This window comes from Cololabis saira, chromosome 18 (assembly GCF_033807715.1).
Source record: "Cololabis saira isolate AMF1-May2022 chromosome 18, fColSai1.1, whole genome shotgun sequence".
Lineage (NCBI taxonomy): Eukaryota > Metazoa > Chordata > Actinopteri > Beloniformes > Belonidae > Cololabis > Cololabis saira.
The window spans coordinates 22,370,561-22,392,571 of record NC_084604.1 but is presented as its reverse complement, the minus strand read 5'-3'; the positions used below and the strand labels follow the sequence as shown (position 1 = coordinate 22,392,571).

Here is a 22,011-nt window from a genome sequence, read left to right as displayed (position 1 = left end):
ACTATGGCTTTAGGCGCAAGCGGGACGCTCTTGGCGCTATTCGTGACGTTTTGCGCACCAGAATGTGGATGGACAGGTAAACAAATATTTGATTATTCCGCAGCAGGTGCAGGTTTTTTGACCCAGGTGTTAGCCAGTCTGCCGGCAGCCTGCTTTTATTACTGAAAGAGTTCGTTCGGTTTATGATTTGAACCAGGGCATCACTGCAGTCTGTGCATGTGCATGCAAAAAAGAACTACTGATAGAGCAAATATCAACTATTTCGTCTTCTTTTTTAAATTACACACAGACTAGTGTGATAGTGTGTGTTGGGAATTATGTCAGTCTCAAACTGTTAATATCTGTAGTTAATTAGACGATTTAATGTGGAGTGTGCTGTTCCATTCATTTGAAGATGGAACGCCCATGTTGATTGATTTATGGGCTTTGACTTCATTTTCATAGTTGGCACTTTATTAGAGAAAATATGATGCAAGATTGAGCTGTTCTCACACATATGCTGGAGTAACTGTAATCCTCTACAAGGGTTACAGGATAATGACAAATTACAGCATAGAAATAATGTGGGGGTAGAAAAAGAAAAGTTTTTTGGGGGTGGTTTTTGCCAGACTGGTGATTAATCTAGCTGAAAGTGATGATAAATGACCTGTCTGGGAAGTTCATTAGGAAGCAGTGGCTTTGGTCTCTCAGACTTTATTGTTTCTTCTACTTATCTGTCACCCCCAGCCTCAGCATTGCCCATATTATTCTGGAGCAGGACAACATTTGATTACCAAACAGATGATTGATTTGAATCATAAGGATATGATAAGTAAGACTGAAAGAGTCTCACCAGCAAATCCTCCATATCAGGAAAGGGATTTTTCTGATTTATTTGCAGCACATTTTTGACAAATGACTGGAGAGCACATCAGCACACATGTTTTCATAGTTCCCGAAGTGCTGATTGTAAAATCCTTTTTTAGTGAATGTATCACACACAGAGATTAAAAATAGCCACACAAAAAAAGCCATAAAGTTTGATCAAACTCAAGGATTCTTGGAAAGAAGGAGTCAAATCCTTTTGGTTTAGTTTAATGGCCACAGCCAGACTCTCCTTTCTCCCCCTTCTTTATATCAAGCATGGTTATTGTGCTGGTTAATCTCTAAATTTCTATTTTCCTCCATCTCAACTGTGAGCAATTAGTGCATGAGGTCATGCTTTCACTGAATATGGTCAGCTGCTCTTTGCTGTGGCCTTTTCCCCAAGTTGTTTTCTTTTCTGTTTGGGAAGTTTTTTCAGACCTCTCACATACTTTTTCTACTTCTGTACATTCACACCTGGAAATGTACTGCTGCTGACCCCTAAACGGCATAATGAAGCGGTTAGGAATTAAGCACGCTAGTCTCGAGCATTTTGAAGGCGATTGTTAAATGTGAGAGGAGTGGTTCTCATTAACTTTCTCCATTCACATGTCATCACTTGTTATTCCAAAAGTCGTTGCAACAGTAGATGAAAGTGGGCACTTGGGAATATGTGGACATGTTGGTGGGAAGGCTACCAGTGGAGGGAATAGAAGCATAGTGTGCTTGAGTAGTAAATAATGTCAGCTTCTTCTATACAAGCTCAGTCTGTCAGCTCCAGGAAAGATTGTGGAGGGTAAGCAGGAGCGAGAGTGAGGGGAAAGAGGGAATCATGTCCTTGCAGGCCAGTGGAATTTAATTTCTCTGTTCTGGTTTCTGTGCTGGTTTTCTGCAGATGGCATGGCATAGCTCAATCAAAGGTTATAGAAAGAAGAATTACTGTCATTCAGGGAGCAGCCAGGGCAAAAATGTCAGCAGTCCTAATATTTTCCACTGCATCAGGTATGTTTGATCATGGGCATACTTTCACCCTGAAACCCCACCCACCTGCAGCTTGGCTGCCTATCAAAATTGCCAACAAAAGCATTGGTGTTTCTCGTTATGATGTCATCTCTGGGCACCAGTCCAGTAGTTCCAACAAGCACCATCTGGACTATGCACACACCTGTCACCGCACAGAAGAGGTCAACATACTTTAAATGTTGCAAGTAATAAGTAAGTAATAGAATAAACTAACACCGTAAGGTGTCAACCTACATCACTATATGAATATCAAAGTAATTCAAAAGGGCTTCTGTGAAAATAAAAATAAAAATAAAAGACTAGGGACTGCCAACACTGAAATTAAAAGCATGTTTTAGACTATGATTTTACTGTCAAGCTTCTGTTTGTAGATGTCATAAATATATTGTATAAATAAACATCTAATCCTCCAAAGCTAAACAGTTACTCATCTTAGGTTGAAGATTTCTCAGACACGATTTAATGTGAATTTATGCTTATTTCTGAATGATGAATTGCCACCATGAAAACGTATGATTTGTTGTTTGACGTGAGGAGTATTGAAATTGATAGAGGGGAAAAAATATGGATTAAATTATAAATTATCGCAGATGTGGTTCTCCTTTTTTTTTTTAAGAGTAAATGCCAAAGAAAAAAAAGTAATTGTTTGCATTGTTGGTGGCACATTTTTAAATGTGAAGTTGTAAAACTGATATCAAAATCTCTAATTAAAATGTTAAAATATATTTGAAGGTGCGCGACTGAGTTACGTTGTCTCTGTCGCATCATTGTTGCAAATTTCTCTGCAAAGAGCAGGTCAAGGCTGCAGGCAGGTCAGTTCAGAGTGCGGTTTTGCATTGCCTTGTTGGAAAATGCTTCCACATCCATAGAAAAAGGTGTCACGTGAAAGGTAATGTAGGCTACTGTAAAATCATATTTCTATGCATTAATGCTGGCATCACAGAAACATAGATGGCCTTCGGACATATTGGTGATAACAGGCTGGACGGTTTTCCTTTTCATATTTGGTTTGGTACACATGGTGCGCATTTCTTCCATAAAATACCTGAAGTACGTATTTGTCTGACTATCCAACACTCCTGCTGTGTGATGGTCCATCTTGGATGCTTGTGAACTCAGAGACGGTGGCATCGCTTCTGGACAAAGTTAAGAGAGCAGGTTTTTTTGCATAGACTTATAATTAAGTGGCATTTGTTAATGGAAGTGAAACTTGGCTAGAGCTTGACAAATAGTAATTCCAACAGTAATTCCTTGTCCATGTCCATGTCCATGTCCTCTATTGATGAATAATGGTCCTGCCGATGGGGGTGGAGATCACGGGTGTCCAGCTTAGACTTGTCCCCTTGCCCTTCACCCAACAAATCATTTAGCAATATTTTCCACTGGAGAGGGTGAAATACTCAAATCTGTTCTCATCCTTCTTTGAGTAACAGGGTTTTCGAGGATTTTTCTGATGGATTTTTAATAAACCTGGAATTCCACTGCCCATTGTTGCACCAGTTTGAAACTACATCATCATCAATATCATTGCACATGCAGGATTATATGTGCTTGAGCTCTGAGCTGAGACTCTTTTTCCTCTGATTTAATATTAATGTTCATAAAGATGCATTCAGTCATACAGCTCTGTTTTTTTCAGATATTAACCACACCCATCTACCTCCCCAGTGATTTCAATCTATGAATACAGAGAAAAGATAAAAGATACAGATACAGTTGTGTCAACAAACCCGAGTCTCTCAACGTACTTATGACTGAAATACTCTTAAAAAGAGGTATTTTATTTTTGTGGAATGCTGACCTTAACCATGCCCCTGATGAGTTTCAGAATTAATGACCATGCTGTTCATTTAAATAACCGAAAGAAATGTTTTGACTTAATTTGGATTCTGGCCAACAGTTTGTATTTTTTGCCCCATTTTCAGATATTTGTTATATATCTGATATATGTTTAATAATCATATTATAATTACACAAAACAGGAGCTTCTCGGAATCAGTGTCCCGTTTGCTGTGGATAAAAAACAGAGGGTGCTGTCAACACATGATGGTTTAAATGAAAACAGCATGTTCTGTTGATTATCTATAGTTGTGTGGACAGTGTCTCCAGTGAAAGAAACTGCTGATTTTTGTTAAGCAAGTTTTGGGTTTTATAAAATTGTGTTTTGACAGTTGCATGGGCTTCAGCCACAGAGACCCTGAATAGGAGCATACAGATACAGAAATGTAACTGAATTTTATCCACACAAAGATCACTTTGAACTTTTACTCCTCAAAGACTGAAAAATATCTCTGAAACTGCAGAGAGAAATCTCTGTCACTTGCATCTGGATTCTCCTTGAAAAATAACCTTAGTGAGTCACGGAGTGCATGCTTTATTTGTTGTCATGGCAGTAGATGACTTTAGTCTTTAAACATCTGCTGTTATGTATAAGTTGGATCATTTTTCTCAAAAAAAAAAGAAAAGAAGATGCACACGCTGATTCACAAGAGACCCCTCTTTACTGATGGAAGTTTGTTGAGGAAGACAGTTATTGGGAGATGATAGTAAACTCTTTAAGGAAGTGTCATGAACTGTCAGTGTCAGTGAATTTGTGGTGAATTGAGAGGATTTTTCTTGTAAAACTGAGTACATTGCAGGTGCATGAACACAAATATTTTACAAAGCACTTTTACAGCTGAAATTGGACCCCAGGGCTTGCCATTTGGATCAAACCAAGCCTGCACATGCATGAGTGCAATCGCCTATCTGTCACTTAGGTAACTGGGTGTGCATTCGTCTTCTGACTTTCTTACTGACACTCTTAATTTTATTAAAAAATAATGGCTGTGACATAATGACCCTAAGGCCCTCATTCTTCACATACTTAATTCTTTCCACTTTCAAACCGGATCCCTCTCTATTAGTCTTTCCAGTTCCCATTTACAAACCCTGTACAGAAAACTTTATAGTGTTGCTCCAGTCTCTCATGGCAACGCCCTGAAACCAAACGACCCTTTCTAAGTTCGTAATGTTACAATCACTCAGTTGCTGATCTACTTCCCAAACTGTTTGTTCTTGGATGGCGAACGTGCAACTGATGTGTTTGAAGGAGTCTTGATTTAATCAGAAATATCTGGTCCTGGATCACAAATTTCCAGAGAGACCAAAACAGAGAGTGATGTCTGGACAGAGAAGTAGATCCTTTCCTATGTAATAACGCGGCCTTATTGGAAACAGGGTGCAAGTGATTGAAGTGTATCCAGATTTTTGTAAGTGGAGACTGCTTCAGACAGCTGATAAAAGTACTTCAACCGTATGCCTGTGCTAATGAAGAAATAATTATGAGAATGTTTTTGGTTTTCTAACTAGAATAATAGTCCAAGACTCTTTAAAGTACTCATGTCCAACGTCAGGGATTGTCACTAGAATGGTCCAGCAAACACGATGATGAGACAATACCTCAACATGTATTTAATCTTGAAGGAGCTGTGATCATCTGTTAACTAGAGCTCGGGAGATTTTTTGCATTTTGCAGACGACCCTGCATCTCTGCTTCACTCTCAGTGCTTTCGTCAGCGTTGTTTCCAGCAGCAGGAACAGGCAGCTTATTTCACTCTAAAATCCCAATGCGTTCCACCTGCGCCGGATCAAACGGCAGACAGATGAAGTCAGCAATGAGCTCGTGGACATAGTGGAAATTTTAAAGCTATGTTTTCCATATGGATCTGGTGGAAAGAACAGCAGTGGTAGCGTATTACAGGATACCAGCAAAGAAACAAGCACTGCAGTATGTGTCATGTATGGATGAATTTCTAGTGTATAAGGTCTTTGTTGAGGACTTTCTGAGAAGATTTCCCTTTTTCTTTAGAATTCACGGGTAAATTTAACATTTATTTTAAATTTATGAGGAAAAACCTTTTTCATAAGTGAAATATTTTTTAAAAGAAGACCAAAAAATGTATCTCTGCTTTAATTATCATTTTGGCAATGGCATCTGAATTCTCCATTGTTAAAGACCATATGTGATCATAACTGTCTTGTTTTGGTCAATAAAATATGCCAATATTAAAAGTTCAGTGTGCATTTTTTTTAAATCGTTTTTTGCAGATGATCGCTTCCCAATAGTGTCATTAGGATATGACTTCAATCTCAGACAATAATAAAAAGTGTATGTGGTAATGAGGGGTTTTATGTATTAAGAGTGCAAGAATCCAGAACATTTCTGCAGGTTTCAAACATGTAATACAGGTCATTTTATTTATTGAGTTTAAAACATCCATGCAAGCTCTCAGGCATGAAACCAGCATTTTTAGCCTGATGAATCACATCAACGTTTATGAAAATGTTAATAAAATGTCTATTGTTTTCTGGTATTTCGGTCCTCTCTGGGACCCTTTGGGAGATTTTTCTTCCACACAAGTTGAATTCACAACATTTTACTGGAGAAAACGTGCCATTTGCTTCCCATAGCAAGAATAGCCAGAGAACAAAGATTGCTTGTTGAGCTCAGTCAAGTCCTTATTTATTTATTTAACAGTCAGATTGCTTTGTTTTTTGTCAAGGCCACCTACTTCAGTTTATCCCTCATGAAAAGTAGGGCCTGAAGAGAACTCCAGGGTTAAGAATGGTAGATATCTTGGAAATTGTTCTCTTGGTATTGAAATAGAGGCGATACAGTATGTGAACATGAAGCTGGATTAGATAAGATCAATACATCTTCACACTTAGAAAACAGGGACAATGTAAGATGAAACATCTTTAGACAAACTTTATACAGTTGAAATGAATCTGACGTCATTTGTTTTGCAGCAGAGAAACTCCTGCGGCCACAAAATGGGAAACAGACGTCTGTGGACGAACCCCTGAGGGAGAGCTGGGAGCCGTCTATCCATCTGGATGGAAGACCTGTGGACCGTTTCTTCATAAGCCCCAACAAGCCCACCAGGTCTCACCGCTTTACTAAAGTGAGCAAGGACAGTCGCTCTCATCCGTTGGAGGATTTAGGTAAGACAGAAGCTGAGAAAAAAAGTCCAAAAGAGAAAGAGATGAGATGTAAAGATACAGCGATTGTGAAGGCCTGATTATGCTTACAAGAGTTTAAGTTAACAAAGTCAGAACAAATGGGAAAGTAAGTGCCAGTAGAACTGACAGAAAAATAAGTAACTGAGCAGATATCAGACAAGCGATTCACTACATGAAAGTAAGGTCTGGCTTAAACTTGGGAAGAGTTTTCAGAACTCCGAGCCCTGCAGTTTCTCACGTTGTGTGCTAAGAGTGATGAGAGGATGAGCAAAGCTGTGCACGAAGTAAACACAAGTAAGTGAGGAGTGTGCAAACACATAGGCGTGATTCATTTCTTATCAGTAGATTAGTTCAAAATTGGATGAGCTGTTGTCAAAACATGCCAGAAAGAAAGGCAGAGCCAGACAGGCCAGTTGCATTTGCGTGACCTGTATTTATTGGCAAAGCAGATGCTCGATATCTCAGGGTTTAGATGACATTATATTTAGGTCTTTGTAGTGTTCCTAACAATTCCTAATCCGAGCTTGTGTAGGATCATGTGAGTTTTTATGTCAGTACACATGGTCTGCATAGTTGAGACAATCTAGCCTGCTTTTGTCATTATTCCATTTTCCTCTGTCCTTGGCTCCTCAGAGCCATACTTCATCAGCGACTAGAAGTCTGTAAGCCTTTTCCAAACCCAGCCCTGCTCTTATAATCCAATCTTCTGTGTTGTGGTCACTCATTATGAGCGCATGTATGCAGAGTTTATGTCAGTGTAGTGGAGGATGTGGTGCAGGCCAGGGTGTTGCAGGGCGATGAAGTCATGCATTGTCATGTATTGTGTCTCAGTGAGTTCAAAGAAGCGTCTATAGATGCCTCTCGGCTTGTGTGTGCTGCTCAGAGCGCACTCCAAGCAGCCCTTGCGGTCTCTCCAGCTTCGGCGATGTGCGCCATAAATCTCTGGCAACTGAGCTCAGACTCAGTGTTGCCCTTCCAAAAATTCCAGAAAGCATGAGAGCTGTATCAGTCCACATAAATAACACCATAATACCTCCAAATCATGAGAGTGTCTGGCCAGCTGCTGTTGGAGCATTAGAATCAAAAAGTTGATAACTTATGAGCGGCAGGGATGGGGGTGGGGTAATGAAAGGAAGCTATTTAAAAAAGGAATCGCACATTTCTCAACGTCTGTTCCAGAAAATAAGAAAATCTATGTAGGTCATAAAATGTGATGAATATTTGTGACAACCTGTTTATTTAATTATCTTCTGTCCGTGTGTGTTTTCTTTTAGACCCTGAATGGGTTAACCTGGACGGATTTGCTGTGTTGGGCAACGGACCTGTCAGCAACTCGTCAGCAGGTAAAACCTCCTTCAAGGTGTCATCGCCAACATCAGCCAGGAGTGATGGATCTCATTTAACAGCATTTTTTTAAATTAAATGTCCAAATTCTTTAAAAGCATGGCTGTAAAAGCGCAAAAAGAAATCTGTTTTGCTGTGATCATCATTCTGTTTGATGGAGGTGTTGTTCATCATCTTCTACCGCTTCTACGCGATTGGTATGGAAAACACTACCTTTGCCTGACTCGTAGGTTTCCATTTATTTACTTTGTTGTGTTTTCCTTCAAATTTTAGGCTTGTATAAGCTGTATTTACAAGCCAGAGGAATATCCTCTTTCTTGGACTACGACACAGGTCATGCTGGTTTTACACAATCTGTGAGCAAAACTGAACACTATCATGAACAGACATGTTCGTGCGGTTGCTGTGGACAGTATGCCTCTCCAAACCACTTGCCACTTAAGTGTTTGGCACTGCAGTAGGGATCATGGAGAAACCCCATTAATGTTCTCCTCTGAAAAGATGAGGCCCGGAATTTGAACCCGGAACCAACTGACTTTAAAGCAGCAGCGCCAACCACAAATCACCAAACCGTTCTGCAGTTTCAGTTTGCTTGAAGCAGAGCTGTTTGTGACTAAAGCCAAACAACCACTGAGCTACTGGTTAAGTAAATTAAATAAACTAAAATGAAAAGGGGAAAGATTATGTTTTAAGTTATAGGAGTACGAGTATACTAGTTGCAGGAAAAAAAGAAAACAAAAATAAGTCACAAGCCTTCCAGTTGATAAGTCATTTTGTTTTATTTCATTTTAGTATAACACAGAGGTAAGTAAGTAGAGAAGAAAGCGATGAACACTCTTAAAATACTGGTAAGGAAGTGCATTGCATAGAGAACTCCAGGGATTTAGTGATGACGTGGCTTTATAAGCTCATAAGGTTGGAGAACATGAACATGCTGGCATGGTCATCCAAGAGTTATTCTTCTCCCTGGCCTTTTTCAGTTAGTGCCTCAATTTTAGATATTTGCTTTCTATTTTGATTCACATGATCTAATGGCATGCACCACTGAGAGCTTTTGTATGAATAAGCATTAGACAACAACGAAGAAATGTATTTCCTCATTTCTTATTTAATCTAATTTATCAAGCCAACAGTTCAAACAAGCAGCCAACTAACTGGCACAAACTCTGCAGTCTGAATACTATTTAATAGATATTTGTTAATCGATCATTCCTTTTGACATTTCAAATTACTCATTACTATTACTGAGAAACAGGATAGATTCTTGTCATTTGACAATGATTATGAGAAATGGAAAAGAGAAAAATAGAGAGAGGAGAGGAAATGGACACAGTTACAAGAGCTGGAGTGTCAGAAGGATTTCAAGTTTTTATCTGTAATTTTAAGTATCCTGTTGTTAGCCAGATGATGGAGAATGTATGACTGTTAATGTTTTTAGAGGTTTTTTAGAGGTTGGCCAGTTACTATTGTACTGGAAAGGACGCCAGAGTTTGGAGCAGGAGAAAGCAGGCACATTGCAGCTTTACTGCATTTCCCGTTTGTGATAACTGGCTGTGATTGATGCGTGAGTGTGATATCTAAATAAGTCAAATTATGGGCGAATGTGTCTTGAAGGAAGCAATTATCTGCAAACACATGCTATGATGTAGCTGAAGTTGCAATAAAGCCTTAAAGCGAATCTAGTTTGGAGCGCATAAGACGAATTCATTGTGAGGTCAAAAGGCAAGACGAACTTGAGTGCACCCTGACTTTCACCATTTATTGTTTTTTTCACCAACAGGTTCAGTCAGGTCCTCACAGACTGCAGTCAGAAATCACTCCACTGCAGAACGAACAACCAGGGTAGAGAAGACAGCTCACCCCAGGGGTGCGAGCTTTACTCGGACACACAGGAGAGCCCCACAGTCCTCCTCGGGTCCCGGGCAGCCTGAGCGACCTTTGTCGAGAACCCCGGTGCTGAAACAAAGACGCCAACACAGCACCAAGCCTCAGGCTGACCAGAGAAATCACCACAAACCAAAACTAAGTAAGAGGACCTACATCTTATAACTCTAATCATATTATATGGGCAAAGTAATGTAATGCCCAAGCAGGGTTGCATGCGTGTAAATAGATTTTAACTTGGCAACTGCTGGGTAGAGCCAGATACATTTGGTTTGAATGCATTACTGAAACAAACCAGTAGGATCTAGATGATTTTGTTGCTGTTCTCATGTTTGTTTCCTTTTGTCTGTATTTTGAAATGAATTTAGATAAGTGAATACAATTTGTTTGGACTATCTTTAGTGTCCACAGTGTAAACCTTGGCCGTGCCTGGTATCCCTTTCTATTCATAGCGTCTGAGTCCGTTCATGTGGTGTCACTGCAGGCACAGAAGGCCCAGGGCCAGAGCGCACCACCCAACAGAGCAGTCGCAGCCAAAACAACAACACCAGGTACCAAGCCCAAATTCAGAGGAAAATAGAGGCTAACCTATATCAAATGCAATGTCCATTAATCTATTTTTTTTTTTAAATGGGTTTATGTGTGTTATCCAGAGCCACCTGAATATGAGGCCCAGGACATCAACGTCAGGGTCATGTCTGCTAAGTCAGTCCTTATCTCCTGGGTTGACCCTGCTGTAGAAATGGGGAAAGTTGCCCCTGGGGTATCCAGGTGAGCTTTTCTAAAGTGAATGCATGTGTTGGCGCATGTAAGTGTTAACATGACAGCAAGAAAATTTAAGACCGAGTGAAAATAATTAAAAAAGAGAGAGCTTACCATTTAGATAATACATTCTCGTCCATTCTGCACTCAGATCATATACAGTGAAGTTCAGAGAGAAGGGTGAGTCAGCGCGCTGGGAGTACAGGACCAGCGCCCAGAGGAGACTGATGATCGACACCCTGTATGCTGACAGCATGTATGAGTTCTCTGTAAAGATCTCTCAGGGGGAAAAACACAGCGAGTGGAGTACCTCAGTCTTTCAGAGGACCCCCGAGTCAGGTTTGTAATACCAAGCTGTGCTAATCATTTTCTATTTTCTATGAAGAAAGTAGGAAAGACACTTCATTTTACCTTCAATATAAAATTAGCATTTATTCTTACAGAAAATAATACACTCTTGCATAATCCGTTCTCTTTGGCCTTGATGAATATTTCGTCATACCAGACCCCTCAGGACGTTCACTACCTATAACTTCCATCTGCTTTTTAGTTTGGCTGCAGCTCTGGTATGGTTGCAGCCTTTATACTTTGTCGCAGAAGCTCCTGAGTTGTGGTTCACTGGAATGTCAGTATTTACTGCCTGGCTCACAGTTTAGCTCTCCATCTGCAGCTTCATGCAGGCTTCTAATGACTGGTTCCTGTCAGTGTATGGCAGCTGCATAGCTGCATTCTCTCTGTTTTTACATGCTTTAAGAAGCAAATTTTTTACTTTGTGCTGCCTGTGATAGCGCCATCTGGGCCACCTGAGAACTTTGAAGTCAAGCCACTCCGAGGAAAAGGAACCGCGGTTATCGCAACATGGGAGGAACCTGAAGAACCCAATGGAAGGATCAGAGGTGAGGCTAGCAAGATTAAGACAAAACTTGAATCAAATCAGTCTTTATTTACAAAAAATAAGTAGACACCATACTTTCACTTTACTGTCATTCAAAAAAAAGAAAGTCAAGCAATATCAATTTGTATGAAGAGACCAGTGCTTTCAGTCTTTTCAATTAAAAAGCTGGAAAAGGGGATCTGTATGCTAATAACTAAATTTAATTGGAATATTCCACAGGTTTGTTGAAACTTTGGCAATAGAGGTTGAACATTCTGTTGGCACTTCTGAATTAAAAAAATATATTAATTTTGAGCTAAATGTTTATGCTCCACTCCTACACAGAGTATATCTTGTCGTATGCCCCTGCAATGAAACCATTTGGAATGAAAACCATGACTTACCGAGGCAGCGCCACCACAACCACCATTGATGGTTTAACACCAGGGGAACGCTACATTTTCAAGATCAGAGCCACCAACAGGAGGGGAATGGGACCACAAAGCAAGACCTTCAGTGTTGCAATGCCACAGTGTAAGCATATTTGACGGTGTGCAGTCTGTGTATGCAAATGAGCTTGAAAGTCACGCATCATAGCTCCATGATCATTATCATTTTTGCTTCCTGCCAGCCAGCAATGCTGCTTCATCATTCACAAAAAACAAGGACAGCCAGCGGACCAGCCAAGCTGCTTCAAAACAGGATACCGACCAGTCAACAGAGTCGCTAGAGGAATCAGCCACAACACCCCAGTCACGCCCATCTGCACCTGATAACAGACGTCAACGTCCGCTAACCCAGACGCGCTCCTATCACAGTATCTTCTCTTCTGTCAGGGGCTCAGTCAGGAATCCAGTGTCCAGGGGCTCAACCAGAAGAAAAGCTAAAGAGGAAAAAGATGAAGACACAATATCGCCAACACCATCTTCAGCTAAACAGACAACCACTACTGAAGTTGTGCCAAAAGAACCAGATAATGATGTTTCTCTTGTATCGGAGGATGAAGTGGGGTATGATGGGCCCATGACCACTGAAGCCCCCAGTCTCAAAATTGTAACACCCTCCCCAACTAAACCTGTGCATATCAGTCCTAACAGGCCAAACAGAAGGCTGATTAAGATCAGGGTCCATCAAAAACCTGGATCAAAGGCTACTTCCTCGTCGTTATCCAAAGATTCATCCTCTTCCACTTCATCCTCTGACACTCCCTCAATTTCATCCACCTCTGTTGATTCCTCCTCATCATCTTCCACCTCATCACTGTCTTCCTCACATAATGAAGAGTCAACAACTAATAGAAAGGACAATGTTGTTCTCACATATCCAGAGACCAAAAATAGCTACAATAAACCCAGTTTAACACAAACTAAACCCGCCACCGCGGTTGTAAAGGAAACCAATTCACAGCAGACAGACAGTACACCGATAAGTAAAGGTTCTTCAGCAAGGCGCAGTGGCAGTACTGGTTTGAGATATGGTTATGGACGAAGACAACCTGGAATTTTATTCAGAGGGAATTCAACCCAAGTGCCAAATGGTTACAAACCTGCCGTCACCTCTCAGTTGAATTTACCAAGCAGAGCTCAAAGCCAAGGTACATTAAGCACACGCAGTTCAGCAAAATCACAGTCCACATTATCACAAAGAACTGGAAGCACATTGGACAGCCATGCAGCATCTGATACATATAATTTTGGCAAATCGCAATTTGCATCAGAGTCTAAGGCTCATGGGTCTCCAGCTTTGGAAAGAATGAATCCATCCACTTCACAGAGTAGTGCAATCCATCCTTCGACCGAAGACACATCAGGTTCTTCTAAAAGAGTGTCACATGCATCTACAACTTCTCATGAAACGCACACTTTGCAGGATGTACATAGATCACGTGATCAAGATACATCAAGGAGAAATGGAAATTCTGGATCTAATTCAGAGGAAACTAAAGTTGAAGAGCCAACTTTAAGCACTAGAACAAATGCTAACATAGAGGAGACACAGGACGAAGAAGAAAATGGTAAAAGGACAAATGTGAAAGCAGGTTCTCATACTAGAATTAGTCCTTCATTTGCAGAAAGATTCCCCTGGCTAGCAAGTCGTTATCCTGGCAGATTTGGTTCTAGTTCAAGGGCAACATCTCCCAGGCAGGATAGCAGGACTCCTATTACCAGGGTGTCATCTTCTGTTGGGGCTGGTAGACCACAATTAAGGGGGGCAACAACCAGGCTCTCAGGGGCTGTAGGTGCTACAGAAGTGTCTTCATTACAGGAGACCGCTGAAGATCTGAGGACTCCATTCACTAATGATGCACTAAAGAATGGAATTGGATCAGACTCATTCAAGCCCTCCATTCGAAACCCAACTACCTCAACATCAACTTCATTAAAATCGGATTCCCATCGTTCCTCAAGTGGACACACAGATTCCAGTGAGGCTGTCCATGAAGAAGCCTCTAATGTAAATAGTAATGATCATAAAGAGGACTATGTCAATAAGAGGCTCGGTGAAAGCAGCAAAAAGATTGCAGACCCTGCAGCCACCCAACATAAGCCCTCTGTAACCTCTGCTGTCCAAGAAAATTCAGAGGACAATGGTAGAAAGGAATCTCCTCTTTCCAGGACCAGGACTGGCACTTCATCTGGAGTCAGTCCAAATTACCGTCGTGTAGGCACGAACGGGAGAGCACGCACTCCTCTTCTGTCTAACAGGCAGTTTGGTGGGTCCAGGCTACCCGTCCGACCACAGCCGGCACAGAACTCTAGGTCTGAAGCCTCAACATTTGATTCGTCGCCCTCATCATCTGATCCCTCTTCCTCGTCAAACCTGCCTCAGCCAGTTTTAACCTCAGATCGTGATGTTGGCAGTAGTGCTACTGTGACAAAGACGGGGGGATTGACTGGTGGTAACTCTCAATCAACATCATCTTCATCTTCATCTAGAGACAATTTAAGGATTAATGGCGGTCGTCCTCGTCATCCCATTGTTAGAGGGAGGCCAAACAGTGGAGGATTCAAACCCAGCAATGGAAATGGTAAAGTTATTTGGTATGTTAATGTGATTTAAATGTGCTGACATTTGCTGTTTTATACATAATGCACAGATATCTCCTGAGCTAAAAGTTGCTTTAAATTATGAAGTGTAACACTACAGCTGTTGAGTATTTTGTAAGACTATGACTCTGATTCAAATCTGTTATTGCTAGGTAAAAATGGGCGACCCAATCTGACAGCAACAAAAGAAAAAGAGGACATATCTTCTCAAGGAACTAGCAAGGCCACTGGTCAAAGGTTTATCACTGGACCTGATGGAACCAAATGGGTAACTAAGTTTAAAGAACAAATCAAACTTGAGATCACCAATATGTTAGCAAAGAAGATAACTTATTACGTTTCTGCATTCTTCTGCAGTTTCAGGCTAAAAATCCACCTCATATTTTGTCCTGGTGTTTTGACAAAATCCATACAAACATACATCAAAACATAGCTTATAGTTTACTTGTACTTTATAATTAATTGTAATTGCTTTGTTCCAAAATCCTTAATGAAATGTAATTTCAGTTTTTCAACTGAAAACAATTGGATTTTGCCAAGTTGAGTAATTCAGTGCCTTTCTATATTTCTTCACAATATCATTTGCAACTCAAGAATCAAACATGTTGAATTTATTTGACTGAAACAGTATTATTTTTTTATTTTTTGTTTTTTACCTTGTCTGCACACATATTACTGTAATGGTTAATACCATGCATACAGATACACATAAAAACCCATTTTTTTTTTGTTTTTTTTTGGGGGGGGGGGCGTGCGGGTTGACATCCGCTGCTAAACCAGGAAGCAAGAACACACATGGAGGCGCATGTCGAGCACTGGAAATCTGCAACAAAAACTAAAAAAAAAAAGAAAACAGAACAGACACGAAACCGACACGGAACCGGCCAAAACACGAGCAGCAACCGCCCCAAGTCTCGAGATCCAATCACAATCTGAGCTAAGCTACCGCGATTAACTAACCCCAAAAACTACAGAGCAAGCATGCAGGTGAACGAGCCGATGTATATGTCTGTGTGTGTGTGTGTGTGTGTGTGTGTGTGTGTGTGTGTGTGTGTGTGTGTGTGTGTGTGTGTGTGTGTGTGTGTGTGTGTGTGTGTGTGTGTATGTATGTGTGGCTATGTGTGTGTATGTGCGTGTGTAAATGTATATGTCTGAGTGGCTGTATGTATGTGTGTGTGTGTGTGTGCGTGTGCGTGCGTGCGTGTATATGTATATGTGGCTATGTATGTGTGTGTGTGTGTGTGTGTGTGTGTGTGTGTGTGCGTGTGTGTGTGTGTGTGCGTGTGCGTGTGCGTGCGTGTATATGTATATGTGGCTATGTGTGTGTGTGTGTGTATATATATCTGTGTGGCTATGTGTATGTATATGTGTGCCTATGTGTGTGTATGTATGTATGTGTGTGTGTGACTGAAACAGTATTATAATACACAAATACAACTTGTTTTTTTTTTTTTTTTGGGAGGAGCTTCTACATTTTGGCAATTTTCACTAAAACTAGAAAAGGGAACTCACCCAAACTTCTCACTATTCAGTGTTACATTCCTGAACTTACTATTTAAACTGGAGTGGTTTTTATTTTGACAGAAATCATAGATTACACACAATTTATTTATGAAAAATAGTTCTGAATTTACACAAGTTTGAAATTTTATTCTGAGTTTGCATCTCTTTTTGCCTGTATGCTCACCAAAGTTGTGCTGTGTGCTTCCTTTGTAGGTATATCTATGCAATCTGACTTTTTCTAATTACAGAAAAATGTATTATTAATCACTTTATCAAAATATGGAATATTAAAACAATAGGGAAGTATATAAAAGTGGGGTTTCAAATCTTGAGAAAAGAAGCAGAACTCTCTGTTCTTAGATCCTGGGACCTGGCCCAGCAGGATGTAGCCTCACACTCAGGATGCTGAGTGACAGATCTCAGACCTTCATAAAGAGCATGGACGTGCAATACCAACATAGTCGAGTTCTTCTAGCGGAATCTAAATATTTATTTTGTTTCCAGCTGGGATCTAAGTTAAGAACAGTGTTATACTGTGCTCCTTGCGCTTTCATGGTCTGAGTATGTCCTGCAAAATTATGTTTTCTCAAGAGAGAAAGGAAGTGAATGAGTATGGATAGATTGTGGCAGCAGTGCATCAGATAATCTCAGTTGTAAAATTACTAAAAAACATATTACTCACACTTACAGTCCTGTAAAAACCACAATACAAGATCTTTAACTTGGCCCTTCAATACACTGCAGTGCCGCGTTTCAATTTCACCCTTCACAAAAGTAATCGAGCCCAGTCAAACATATACACTTTGTGGTATAATGGAGCCATGCAGTTGTAACTCATGCTCAGTAAAAGCTGGCATTGTCATTCTGAAATATGTACGGACCTCCCTGAAAAAGACATTGCTTTTATCCTAGCATATGTCTCCAATATACTTTATGTCTCATCATTAATAGTACCTTTGCACATATGCAAGTCATCCACACCGTAAGCATTGATGTACCCCCATTTCCTCACACATGCTTGCTTTCAGACTAACAGCCCACGTGATCTTTTATGCCCAAAAGCCAGCTAAAACAGGGAGTCACTGCACAGATGACAGAACACAAGTTGAGTGTTTTCTGTCCATCTCAGATAACCTTGTGTTCAGAGAAATTGAGGCATTTTGGTACAGAATTGATAGGTGCCTTCCTCCTTGTCTAAGATATTTTCCAGTGCGATATCTTGATGCACTCTCGTGAATGTCATTTTTTAAGCCATTCTTGAACCTGTGTAGCTATAATGATCATAGCTGCATAGTTCTACATCCAGAAGTAGTTGGCAGTCTTCATCTTGATGTTGTTGGATTTAAACTTCCTGAACATTTTCCATTATACTGTCCTGTATCACAATTTAAGATTCTGTATTATAAACTATTTTTAATAGCATGATAATTCCCAGACAGCCTTTAGCACAGAGTTGTTATCCATGACTCTTCCATGGTTGGAAGGACAGCGCCTCTTCTGGATCCTCCTTCTACTCCCAGTCCTGGCAGCCTGTTGTTTCTGCTGAAAGCAGAATCATTCAGAATGTGGCCACTTGTAAAATTTTCAAAACTTTTCCATCTTTTGTTTCCTTCCTGACAATTTTTCAAGTATTTTTCTGGCATCTTGTTGTGAATTTGCCTAAATTATTTAAATACATAAATTCAGCAAATAAAACGTATTTTCTTTTTCTAGCTGTCTGCTAAATAGAAATTCAAACAACATAACCATTTACAGATTTAGCTTTTTGTTATTTGTTGCAAAATATTTCAACTTTTCTGAAACTATGGTATGCAAAACATATAGATTTTTAACGCTTTGTCCTTCTGAACCGTCTTGGAAACTACAAATCAGATCCACGATTCAAATTGCTTATGAATTGGTATTTACAGAAAAAAAACATGACTTAAATAGATGGCCATATGGCCATATTTTTCTTTCTAGGTGGTTGATTTGGAGCAAGGGGTTCTTCTGAACTCGGATGGGCAAGTTCTTCAGGACTCCCAAGGAAAACCCAAGAGAGTTGTTCTTGGGCAGGATGGACGCACAGTTTTTGGTAATATGCTTTAGTAACGCTTATTTTTCAAAGCTCAGTCATGTGGTAAAATCGTCTTTTACCAAATCTAGACTATAGTTTACTTGCCACCTCATCAATTGATACAGATAGTTAGTTTGCAGTTTTATACTTTTGTAAAAATGTATAAGATTTTCATCATTTTCCATTTAGTTACCATTGATTAAATGTACCTATGTGTCTTCTTCTCCTCGTACGACCCAACCACCTGCCACCAGACCACCTGGGAAGTCCCCTGGTTAGTGAGGAAGGTATTGCTCTGTTTGGTAGTGGCAGAGAAAGTCAGCCGGTGGTCAATCCCAAAGACAAGCTCCTCATGGTTGGAGGCAAACCTGTTGTTGGTTTAGAAAAGGTTCGTCCCAGGATCTCAAGACCCACCACCACCACCACCACCAAGGCTCCCACGACCACACCTGAACCCACAACCAGTGACTGGTCCGCAGAGGAGTTCAACTCTCCACAGGCATACCCTACTTGTCCACCAGGAACCTTCTCCAAATTAGATGAACATGGATATCCTGTTGTGGACCATGAAGGAATTTTGGATTGTTATCCAGAAGGTGAGTCAACACATGACAGTTCATACAAAGAGAGATTAAATAATAAACAAAAGTAATCCCATACAATAGATTTTTAGAGATCAAACTGATTTAGGAACAATATTCGCATGACTGACCATAGACGTATCCTCACTTAATTAGTCACTTGTAATTTAATTATTATCTGAATTATCAGTTAACTTTGTGTTTTTAACTGTGTGTTCTAGTCATTGTGTGTGTGTGTGTGTTAGTACATGTGCATTTCTGTGTGAGATCTTTGGAAGCGTCTGCTTTTGGGAGTTGGCTTTGGTTGGAGTCGTGCTGGTTTAAACACTCCACAAGCTGTCAGCTGTTATTGATGTTACCATAAAACTGACACACATGAATAAACACAAACAAGGACATTGCTGTTATTGCTATTGTTGCCAACACGGATGAAATTTGTTTTTGAGAATGATTAGTTGTATCACTTTAATTAGAATGTGTACAAGTTTCCCTGAGGACAAATATAACACATCTGCCATTATAATAAGAAAAATGTGGCTAATTGTGTTGGATTATAAATTCAAATACATTGTGTCCATGGTCCTGTGACATTGATGCTATAGCTTGTTCTGCTTCTCTGACAGAAGAATCCTCGGGAATGGAAATGGATCACATGCCTGATTCTTTAGCTCTTGAGAAAGGTATTGGCTGAGTATGGCTTCAGACCGACGTACCGCCACAGGGCTGGGGTGGACTAAACTGCACTGTATGCTTATTGTTTGTTTCTCAGTTACACTGCACTGTTTGTTTCCTTTTTCATTTGGTTTGTGGATCTTCTTGCCAACTATCCCCTGCCCTTCCTCACTAACTTGCCTGTGGTCTCAACCTTCTTGTGCATTTGTGCTTGGGTTTGGTTACTTGCTTTGGTTTTTTCCTATTTTCCATCGTAAGCTGTTTTTGATCAATTTTATTCCAACATCCTTGCTGTATTACCAAGCTGAAAAGACTGCCCTGGCTTATTAGTCTATGCAGTGTTTTTGCTTTTTCAGCATTGCTTTGCAATAGATTGAGCTTAGCTTCAGCCAAATGTCAGCTGAAAAATAAGGAAGGATTGCTTGATGCCAGCAGTTGCACTTTGTTGTTTTTTCTAAATGTATTAAAAAGCCCAAAGGAAACATTTATTTTCTGTTTTGGGTTTTGTTAAGAAAGTCACATGAGTGTTAAAATATTTTCTTAACATTTCCCAAACATGGCGTGAGCTGGTTCCATGCTCGTGAACCACGATGTAATGTCACGGTCCACTGGTGCAACGCAGGGGAAAAAAAGTGCTAAATTTGTTACTTTTAGACGCTAGTCAAACGGTTGTTGTCAGACATACTTTAGATACAGGAAGGAGAGTTGAAATTCTGATTTTAATTAAGCCTAACAGTCTATTTTTCAAACTGATAATCATCATTCAATCCCTGAGACCATTAAAAATGTTAATGAAACTCATTAGTTTCATTAATCCTCAAGTTTGCTGTGAATACTGTAAAGCTAATCAAATGCTCATTGATCTCGGGTTTCTAGATGAGTTGTTTGTCCAGCCTGCCTTAAAAACCACAGCGATCCCAGCTCCTGAGCCAAACAGCAGGCCGTCCAACCGAGGTCCTTCATCCGAGCTTGACCTCAGTGGGAAGAAGCGCTTCACAGGTAAAGACTTAAATGTGTGACTACGGTCAAATGTTCTTGTAAAATGGAAAAAAAAACACAATTCACCTGATCATATCACAAGTCTTGGTAGTTCCTATTCATTCTGTGATGAGCTACAGTGTCCTCCAATGCATTTACTACATTAACTTATTTTAATACTTTGGTTTTCACAGTATTGTTTTCAGCTTTCTTAAAGGTAAAAAGGTTTTTCCATGAGACTCCACTCATCAAATGTTATAATTTTTAAAGAAAACAATGACGACGACTGGTTGCTTCTGTAAAGGATTGTGAAGATCAACTGAAAAAACGCTTCAAACATTCGCAGATACGTTGTTGCACACGTTCCAAATATTTCCATCAAAACAAGTCCTTGCCCGACACTACTTCGCCTAGGAATTTTTCCCACCCACCCGGGGTTGTGCTGCATTCAGCCGACCGCAAAAATGGGAAGTTGGGCTTGAAATCACTTTATTTCCGATCCATCCAAGACTGTTTCACTGTTTCATTATTAAAAGCAAACACTTGTTAAAAGTTAAGTGTTTTACGTTACTTAAGAAACAATCACGCTGAAATAGTTCAAAGTTACTTTATCTGATATTTTATGCAGATTTGTATGTATGTGTCTGTTTGTGTAAGTGTGTGTTTTCTACGAGCTAAGTCAGGATGGGTTGCTGTTGTGTTACCAACTAGCAAATCTCACTATTTCAGGCATTTTATTATTGTTTTTTTTTCTTTCAAAACCCCAAGTTCCCAGTTGCCAATGAAAACTGTATCAGCACCACTCAGGATTATAGCGAGAGATTTAAAGAACAATACAAACACATCAAAGCGTTTATCTTGCCGGTCGTGGAATGTCGAGACATTGCAGCCAGACAGCTCTCCAGCGCTGACACAAATCTGTGAGGTCTGGATATGCGAGACTGATGATCTTGGGAGAATATTTCGATGTTAAATAACCAAATATTTGCTTTAGGGGTTAGGATAGACCAAACGATGAGCGGAAATGTTTGTTGAATGGGACTTAGATTTGCTGTGTGGTCAGAAACACAAGATTATGTATAAAAGCAAACAAAAATCAGTGCTCTTTATGGATTCTTTTGCTGCCACAAGCATCCAAAAGAATCTAATATGGTTGGCCTGGTTTAATCTCTTCCAGAGGCTTGCCTCGGTTTCTAAAACCCATATTTCAGGTTTCCATTATGAATAATGGATCTCCATTTAAAAGAAACTTTATGCCACTTCATGAGCGAGAACTCCAACTTCTCTTTTTTTTTAAAGACCTATCCATCTCCCAATGTTGACCGTCTTCCAGATTTAAAAGATTTCTTTTATGAACAGATAAATGCCCCACTAACACATAATAAGTTATACTTTTACCCAATGATAAAAAAATAAATAATAATAATAAAGCGTCCCTAA

General features: G+C 40.0%; 1 protein-coding gene across 2 annotated transcripts in view; it reads left to right on the top strand.

The window, feature by feature from the left end:
* Positions 1–2: 2 nt before the first annotated feature.
* Positions 3–22,011, top strand: part of fndc1 (fibronectin type III domain containing 1) — a 37,539-nt gene continuing 15,530 nt past the window's right edge. Inside the window, exons 1-15 of one of the 2 annotated variants that reach the window (XM_061746698.1) lie at positions 3–76; positions 6,658–6,852; positions 8,145–8,213; positions 9,995–10,240; positions 10,551–10,649; positions 10,752–10,869; positions 11,012–11,199; positions 11,649–11,756; positions 12,080–12,268; positions 12,366–14,762; positions 14,934–15,049; positions 18,247–18,358; positions 18,595–18,936; positions 19,545–19,601; positions 20,470–20,592. In XM_061746698.1, coding sequence (XP_061602682.1) covers positions 4–76; positions 6,658–6,852; positions 8,145–8,213; positions 9,995–10,240; positions 10,551–10,649; positions 10,752–10,869; positions 11,012–11,199; positions 11,649–11,756; positions 12,080–12,268; positions 12,366–14,762; positions 14,934–15,049; positions 18,247–18,358; positions 18,595–18,936; positions 19,545–19,601; positions 20,470–20,592 — 4,432 coding nt within the window. In that variant the 5' untranslated portion in view covers position 3. Of the gene's footprint in view, positions 77–6,657; positions 6,853–8,144; positions 8,214–9,994; positions 10,241–10,550; positions 10,650–10,751; positions 10,870–11,011; positions 11,200–11,648; positions 11,757–12,079; positions 12,269–12,365; positions 14,763–14,933; positions 15,050–18,246; positions 18,359–18,594; positions 18,937–19,544; positions 19,602–20,469; positions 20,593–22,011 lie in introns of those variants that run through there. The other variant, XM_061746699.1, reaches the window with a different exon arrangement.